The sequence below is a fragment of the Lepisosteus platostomus genome, chromosome 7 (assembly GCF_059453375.1).
Source record: "Lepisosteus platostomus isolate fLepPlt1 chromosome 7, fLepPlt1.hap1, whole genome shotgun sequence".
Classification (NCBI taxonomy): domain Eukaryota; kingdom Metazoa; phylum Chordata; class Actinopteri; order Semionotiformes; family Lepisosteidae; genus Lepisosteus; species Lepisosteus platostomus.
In genome coordinates, this window is record NC_142617.1 from 48,870,102 (window position 1) to 48,879,072 (window position 8,971).

General features: G+C 37.0%; 1 protein-coding gene across 1 annotated transcript; it reads right to left on the reverse strand.

Annotated features, from left to right (window-relative positions):
• Window positions 1-689: 689 nt before the first annotated feature.
• Window positions 690-5,928, reverse strand: rsl24d1 (ribosomal L24 domain containing 1). The gene is made up of 6 exons (XM_088640915.1): window positions 5,766-5,928; window positions 5,099-5,212; window positions 4,930-5,002; window positions 1,989-2,052; window positions 1,679-1,764; window positions 690-1,100 (listed from the first exon to the last, which is right to left on the reverse strand). Exons 1-6 carry the CDS (start codon window positions 5,844-5,846, stop codon window positions 1,030-1,032), a joined length of 489 nt encoding a protein of 162 aa, XP_088497041.1. The 5' UTR covers window positions 5,847-5,928; the 3' UTR covers window positions 690-1,029.
• Between the last annotated feature and the right edge of the window lie 3,043 nt (window positions 5,929-8,971).

Sequence of the window (8,971 nt, forward strand, 5' to 3'; positions counted from 1 at the left end):
CTAGATTGAGGTTAATTAATATTTCTAATTTGTCTCTATGCGTTCACATTCACACTTGGACTGGTACCTCACCCAAGGTATAGTCCTACCTTGTGTCCTGTGCTTCCAGGACAGACTTGGGTTTACTGTGACCCTCACCAGGAATAAGCAGCTGCTTGTATCTGATATTTGATTTGAAAGCTAGGTTTTCAAATTAAAAAATATATTTCTGTTTGAAATTTGAAGACAGTTTAATTGCTTTGGTGGAAAGATTTAAAATGATATTGTATAACTATTTCAACAAGCACTTTTGAAGTCTCTTAAGTGTCTTTACTAGTCGCATATTCTTCAATCCACTCAAAACTTGTAATTAAGACTTAATTGATGTAAAATTGGTGCAGTACATCAAGCAATTTAAATTTCCACTTCATGAATTATGATTAAATGCTACTGTTGTTTCACTTTACAGTACATTAGAAAATGTGAATCATGACCCCTGCATAATTTATGAACATAATCCAAAGACTTTAACTACAGCATTCATATTGAAGGGAAAACAAGATGTATACTTCCATACCAAAGAGAATCTACATCCTTTACAAAAATGTTTTAATAAAATAAATCCTCTTTTTGCACATCTGAAAACATGTAGACTAAATTACTGAGATACATTATTAAAAACACAAAGTCACTGACACTAAAACAGGTACTTTTCCAAACCAGATCATTGTTTATTGTGACTTTGGTTTAATTTAGAAACACCTTCAATGCCTATGGATGGTTTTTGCACATTAGGAACAAAAACATTTAAATGACATAAGGAGTTTCAAGGTCCTGCAAATTAGCAGCCAAGCCACTCTTATTTTACTGGGAAATTTACTGAAATACTTGCTTTATCTTTTGTAGCCATGGAAGTGAAGAGCAGTGGAGCTTGTATGATTTTGTTCAATGAAAGAAAAATGTTTTTATACATGAAATTCAAAAGTTCCTACAACAGTTAAAAGGTCTCAATTAAAGTTAATTCCACTGTAAGAATGAGGATGAACATTTTTAATCGTCCCCCATTTCCACATCTTCTTGTAATTTCTGCACCATCTTTTCCTCCATCTTCTTTGCTTTTCCTGCAAATAAAAAGACCAAATTTGTTTTTTCTTTTTTTGACATTCCAGCACAGCCAGACAGGAAACAGTGAGTCTGGTTTAAAAATCAGATTCTACAACACATAGCACCAATTATGACTGGCTAAATTATACCTGCATAATGTTGGTATTGCTTCTCAAATGCTAGAAATGAATATCCCACCTTGACCTATTATGGCCACGGAATGACTTTAGTAAATGGGCAATATTCAACAGCAAAAATCCAATTAGCATTCATTTTACATACTGAAGCCACTTCAGCAATTAATGTGGCGCTTCAAGGATGAGCCACCTGTACTCCCATCAAGAAGTTAATCTGCAGAACTGACACTGAAGATATTAAAAAACTGCAAGGGAAATGTTTACCCGATTACTCTCAAGTTAATTAAGGGAATGTACAAATTAATGTAATTAATAACCCCAGCTGATACTTACAATGACACAAAGCTCTCCTTGATAAAACACAGACAAGAGAATGGGATAAATTACACCTTTGCTCTGGAGCAGCTTCAGTGAGACCTAAACAGCCCCAAACAGGAAATAAAAAGTAATGTACTTACCTGCATGTGGGGCTTTGATAAGATGGATATTTTTCTTCACCTCGCTGATGGCTTCTTCCTTCTCTAACTCTTTTCCCTTCTTCAGTCTTTAAAACAGAGACACAGCAGTGCGTCAGAATTTAATCCAAATTCTAATCACAAATAATCCTCACAGATCTTTCAAAACAACAATTCTGAGACTGTTACATTACAAAACATTTACTAACATTGGTAAATGCATAAAAATGAAATTACTTGTTCATTTCATCTTGATAAAAATGGGAGAAGAGTGTGTTCTTTCTCCAAAATCAGAACTAAGACAGATTCTCACCTGTTCATGATAAACCTTGCCTGTCGTTTCTGTTTGATCTCTTCTACTTTCTTCATGGCTTCCACTGAAACAAGCAGTCAAAAGTCAGTTAGCACTCAGGAAAGCAAAAACCTAAATGTGTTGTTTTTTACAAGGACAGGAAAGTTTCAAAAATTAAACTTCTAAAAGGACTTTTAACTATGTTGGGATAAAAATTGCCATATTTCATAAATTTAATTAACAATACTGACAGAAGGAAAATTATAAAGCCCAACAGCCATTCATCTCTGTTGTTTTGTTTAACCAAAACTATGTCACTATAGTCACAGCACTCCTCAGGAGGAGGGAAAAGGGGACAGAGGAAGTGAATGAGAAACTTTACAAACACATGGAAGTCCATCCATTTTCTAACCAATTCTTCCAATTCAGGGTTGCAGGAGAGCCAGAGTCTATCCCAGCAAGCAAAGGAGCAAGGCAGGGTACGCCCTGGATGGGACACCAGTTAATCGCACAGGGCAGACACATGCACTCACACCGAGGGCCAATTTTCTCAGAAGCCAATTAACAAAGCAGGGGTGAGGTTCCCGAAAGCATCGTACGGCTAAGAACATCGGAAACTCAATCTTAAGATCTATCGTTAATTTACGTGTGTTTCCCAAAACCCATTGTAACTAAAGTAGCACGTTAAATCCTTTGTAATCTACTTGTTCCCCGACCCACTCGTTAATCACTAAGTGCTTCTTAAACTGGCTACCTCTTAAGCCAACCTTAGCAACAGAGATCGCCAGACAGAGCACATTAAATTCATGCCATGACAATTCTCTGGAAATTTAGAATACTAAGATTTTATATTATGGATTTTGATATTTTGTTGTACTATGTAAGAGGAAATTTGGAAAAAAAACATTTATTTAGCAGCCAGCAGCCATATCACCCTGCAACTCACAACTGGCAACCTAAGCAGGTGTGAGCCTGGTCAGTTCCTGGATGGGAGACCTCCTGGGAAAAAAGGTTGCTGCTGGAAGAGGTGTTAGTGGGGCCAGCAGGGGGCGCTCCTAATGTGGGTCCTAATGCCCCAGTATAGCGACGAGGACACTATACTGTAAACAGGCGCTATCCTTCGGATGAGATGTAAAACCGAGGTCCTGACTCTCGGTGGTCATTAAAAATCCCAGGGCGTTTCTCGAAAAGAGTAGGGGTGTAACCCTGACGTCCTGGCCAAATTTCCCATTGGCCCTTAATAATCATGGCCTCCTAATAATCCCCATCTATGATTTGGCTTCATTACTCAGCCACTATGGCTGGACAGGTGGATGATGCTGCATATTGGTGGTGGTGGAGGGGAGTCCCCATTATCTGTAAAGCGCTTTAAAGTGGAGTGTAAGTGGAGTGTACACTATATAAGTGTAAGTGATTATTATTATTTACACAGTAATGAATTTATTAGTCATCCCGGGTACATTTCATATTCATAAGTCAAATGGTCCAATAATACTCCCTCTTTTAGTACTTTTAAATTCCATAAAGAATGTGAAAAATGCTAAAAAACAAGGAAAGGATTTGATGTATGTAAAAATATAACTTGGTTACATATTTACCTCATTACCACTGGCAGTTAATTGTTTTTTTGTTCTGTTTATGTTTTCTTTCTTTTATCTGTATTTTCTCTTCTACTTGTATTTGTATGGGAGCAGCAAGGGCACATGCCCAGAGAACCCCAATCTGTTACAATATATTTTATTTTAAAAAAATCCTAACTTTTATACTTGACTAGATTATATGATTTTCATGATGAAATGCAGTAATGCATTATTTAAGTTAAATCATTGGGCCTAATCTTTATTTATATTTAAAGTTCAAATACCATTTTATGTTCTGTTGTGATTGTTGACAGTAAAGATTAGACCTACTTGTATTTAAATTTGATTACAGGTTCTGTATTTGTTGAGTGACACATGCCAAGCTTAGTAGTTATTTTTTCCAGATGTCATGTTAATAAGACCAATTAAAATGCAGTTCCAATACACCCAATAACTGTAAATAACAACAGTATTTTCTCATGAAACACTGGGATTATTAACAATGGCAGCGGGTCAAAAAAAAATCTTACTTTAAATCAAAGACACCGTGTAGAACGCTTACACTGTCCACACAGTCGATCTTGGTTTTCTTTTACGGAATGTCAGTCATTTATTTTCTTTTCTCTTATTAACAATAGGTGTTCCATTTTGTGCCTATCTATATGCTTTTGCTTATTTGGTTGTTAAATTATGATGTCATGTTTACTTCAGATTCCTTTTCACAACTTTATTTCATCCCACTGAAGGACCAAAACCGACACCATATAATGAAAGTATTGTCAATCGATTGTTTTTCCAATCGACTTGTGATGCTTTTTGCTAAGCGACTTCAGGGATGGGGTAAACAAAGTACTTTATACTCGCTTGTAAAATGACCAATTAAGAGGGGTTTTGGGAAACGCACAAAAAGTGTAGCACGTACGTTATGTACGTACATCGTAAAGTTGCTCATTAATCTCTTAAGATTCATTGTTTTGGGGAAACTCACCCCAGTATGTCTTCCCACACAAACAAGGGAAGAACATACAAACTCCAAGCAGACAGAACCCCAGGGTCAGAATTAATCCCAAAAGGCAGCATTGCTAAGCACTGTGCCTTCCTACTCTGTGAAATTATAATTATTAGTTACTAAGACACTGAGTAACTGAGACAGCACGTTTTCTTAAAGTGATCATTTAAAAACACTGCATTTAATCACTTGTATCAAACCACTACATTCACCAAAATTACCACAACTCATATATAACTAAAAACACATACTGATAGGACAGACCTGCAGCCACAGTAACTTTCTTTATAAGCTTCACAAATGATAGCGAACTATACAGTGTGTCAAATGAAGAGTAATTCACTGTAAAAGGGGTACACAGAGGGGGCCTTACCAGTCTTGTTCCACAACTCTCTCTGGTATTTCACTGGGACGTTTCTGCGCTTCTCAAACTCCAGAGAGTTATCCTGCATTAGTAATAAAAAAAAACCAACATTAAAAAACGTAATCATTCCGTTTTTACCAGGCACTCCTTCCAAAACCATTGAAGACGTCACGCTTACCACCGTCAATTCCTTGCCCGAAGCTTTCCGGAAAGACTTCGTCCATCTGATCTTTCGGGGGTTTCTCTTCTTCTTGAAGTTTTTGTGACATTTTGATTTGCAGAACCTAAACACCTACAAGGAGCAGATTAAAATATAAAATGTTATTATAATAGGCGCTAATCGTGGGATGTAAAAAATGCTATGCCTTCTTACGTCTGAACAATTAAACATGTAAAGCAGATTTGAAAAAAAGTCCATTCCAAAATGTACAACTTGAGAAAACTTCACTGGTCTTCCCACTCAAAGGAAAAACTATATGTGACTGAGCTCGCTATACAACAATTGATCCAAAAGCAATAATAAATCCTACAGTTTTATTATCAATATAATTATTAAAATCCATTCCTATCAGACCAAATAAAGTACAAAACTTCGTCAGTGCAATTGAAACGGAATTTTAAAGCTGAAGTATAAAAATGTACTTGTACCGAAAAATAAAATTCACACTATATAGATCTAGCTAATTCTACAAATACCCAGTCCTCTTTTACTATATTTCTCTGTTTCCGAAATTATTTAATAAACTCCAGTCCCAGGCGTGATACACGCTGAGCTACCGTGCTGGTTTCCATCGCGAAGGCCTGATGGCACGTTTTAAGAAAACAAGATAAAATAAGTCTCTCACCTTGCAGTCATTTCGAACGAACATCATTCCATGACCCGGGTAAACGGGCCCGGAGCAAAAATAACATTTCTCGATACGCATTTTTAATGTTTCAGTATTTATTCATCCATTAAAAATCAAGTCCACTCCTATCACATGTACGGAGTGTTTACTAAAGGAAGTTGCAACGTTCAGTTTCCGGTTAAAAGGTCACGAAAAAAAAGGAAAATTAATACTGCCACCTCCTGGACAGTAGTAGATTTTATCGTTGAGACATTTTGGTTGCAAAGAATTAAGCGATTCTGTTGTAAAGATACGAAATTGAATTAAGTTATTTCTTACAGTCATTACGGTGATCACTTAATGATCACGATCTCAGTATTAAAGGGATTTTAGAGTGGATTTTAGAGTGGAGCGGTTGCTTAGAAACAAACACATGAAAAACTATAGAACATTCTGAGATAGTTAAATACTGCGGAACAAACTGAAATGCCTTTCATAATCATCATATGATTAAAACATCTGCTTCTGCTGTTAACTACGTGCCAAATATCATTAAGAATTATATTCTTAAATTCATGGGATCTTGACCACTGATTTTGTATACTGTAACGCAACGGCGGGCGCCCTTGCCGCATCTGGTCGGCCCCATCCCGACTGAGGCTCGAACCCGGGACTTCCGCGTCTCTCTGCAGTGACCTAGCCCCGTGAGCTAAAGAGAGATCTCTCCTCAGCCCAGTAGCTGTAGTCCTGCTATCACAGGGAAGGGCGGTGACATCACCTGCTCTGGTACGCCGGCTCTTACACAGTGCCTGTCGGCCGTAAGCGTTACAATACCTTTCCTTGCCAATATATTTAAACAGAAATTTAATACAAATGTAGCCATAATCCTAATCCTTCCTTTCATTCTAAAACAGGGGACACAACCTGCTTCCGGAGAACCCTAATCAGACAATAAATTAAATCACCCTGAATAACATATTTTATTAAGGTTGGGAACACTAGTATGCCAATCAATTAAGCATGCAATTTGTTGAATTAAGGGTCTTGGGCCTTGAAAGATCTTCAAGAGTTTTTTGCATAAGTAAATTACTTGTAATAAACCAGCCATTGTTCCAGGTCTTTAGAAATTAATGATTTCATTGCTGCCTCTGCTGTAAACTCAATTGCAGGTTTTATCCTCGCCCAAACACCTACCCTAGGCTTAATCCTAACTTTATCTTTAAGTCTAACCTAAGATTTCTTCTCACACTAACCCTACATCCAATTTTAGCCCTAGCTTTAAACCTAAACCTGGTCTCATTTAGTGAACCACTGCTTAGTTTACATCTTTTAATCACATTCACTCTATATTTCACACTAATTATGGTTGTTATCCAGTAATGCTGTATTCATACCCCTCACTTTGTTTCTGTGGTTGCAATTACACTATGAGTCCATGCCAATACAGTAGCCTTTTCTTGCATTTTGCTCTGAATACTCCTGGCATTTGGGTAAAAGCAAGTAATTACCTGGTTCTCTGGCATTTTGATTTTCCCTTCGGTTTCCTGTTTGACTCTGCTCCTTGCACATCTCCTTTGCAGCTCCCCCTTAACAAACGTAACTAAAAGGTTTTTAAGAATGTCTATAGATCAATGGTTCCTAACCTCGCTCTGGCAGGAATACTTGAGTCTACCGGTTTTCCTTCCAGCTGAGCTCTAAATTGCTAGTGCTAATTGACGACTTCATTGATCTGCTTGCTTGTTTACACTTGTTTCTTTGGTTGGTCCCGAGTGTCAAAAACATCCCGCTTCATGGGTACTGTTTCCAACAACTCCAATACACACTGCCTTTATGCTGCCTTTTCTCAACATTCTTGCTCATACTGCTGGCTAAACAGTAGCATTTTATCCTACTGCAGAGGTTCAGTGGTTGTACTTCAGGCAAAACATCTTAATGAGGGCTGTTCTGAAAACTCAAGAATAGATAGAGGTTTGGTACCAAATACAAATGACCTTTTAAGAGCTAAAAGCAAATTTACAGATATGACCCAAATAGAAAACAGAAATCAACATCCCTGTAATTAAGAAGTCTAATGGAGCAAAAAACAGAAAACTGTGCTCCTCCAGGACCAATGCTGTAGATCACTGTCCCAGGCATACTGATGGCAGCCTTATTCAGGTATGATCCGTTGAGTCTCTACAGATGCTTTTTCCTGTTGAGAGGCTTCAGGAGGCAAAGAAAACTGAAAGGCAAAACACTGTCGATTCAGGCAATGACTTTCGGAACAAATACAGCATGTTGCAATATCTTTTAATTTGAGCACATCACGTCTTTAGGATTTTGTCATGAAAAAACCTTTATTTATTTTTTTATTTTAAATGTCCTTCTGTTAAAGTACAGCATATTTCGTTCTGTAGCTTAATACATATAGAATTAAAATATTAAATATCAAAAATCATTTTTTACACTTAAAGGTTTGTACTGTACATGGGAGAAATTAACATTTGTTGATAGATAACCCTACTCAAATATTAGAGTATGTGTCTCAGTGTTGTAAAAGTACTCTTTTACATTCAAATAGAGCAGAGTACATTCCTATTCCCCTGCCTAGTGTTGGAACAGTGAACCAGCAACACCATATTGATGCTTTTAGTTAAGGAAAAGCAAATGAACCCGATAAACCCACTCTAAAATAAAATGAAACAATCTGTCAAGATGTCTTTCTGAGTTTTAAGCTTCAGAACTGCATCTCCCCAATCCTGATCCTGCAGTACTAGCTCTTCTGGTTTCATTCCAACCCACTTCTTAATCAATTAAGCTTATTGATCCCTTAATTGAACAATCTGATAAAACGTTTAACTGTTTTTGCACTCAGGACTCACTTTGACCAATACTCTCCTTTATGCTTCCAAGAAAAGTAATGACTAAAATCCTGTTTTGATTTGTGTTTAAAATGGTTGCACCCATGCTAATTGATGACTTACATCTTTCTTTCTAAACCTCTCCTATAATCAGTTCACCATATGCAGAGTTCGAGATGACTCTATAAAACAAACACTCTCATGTGAGAATGTGTTCTAGATGTTGCTTGAGCTCACTAAGTAAATTTAACCAATAAAAAAAGGTGTGGCTGTGCAACTGTTTTTATGAGTCACCTTTGAAGTGCCTGAGAACACATTTTCTTTTTGACCACCAAAGCAGGTGAATTGTTCAATTACTCACTTCAATTAATCACAAACGCCAAA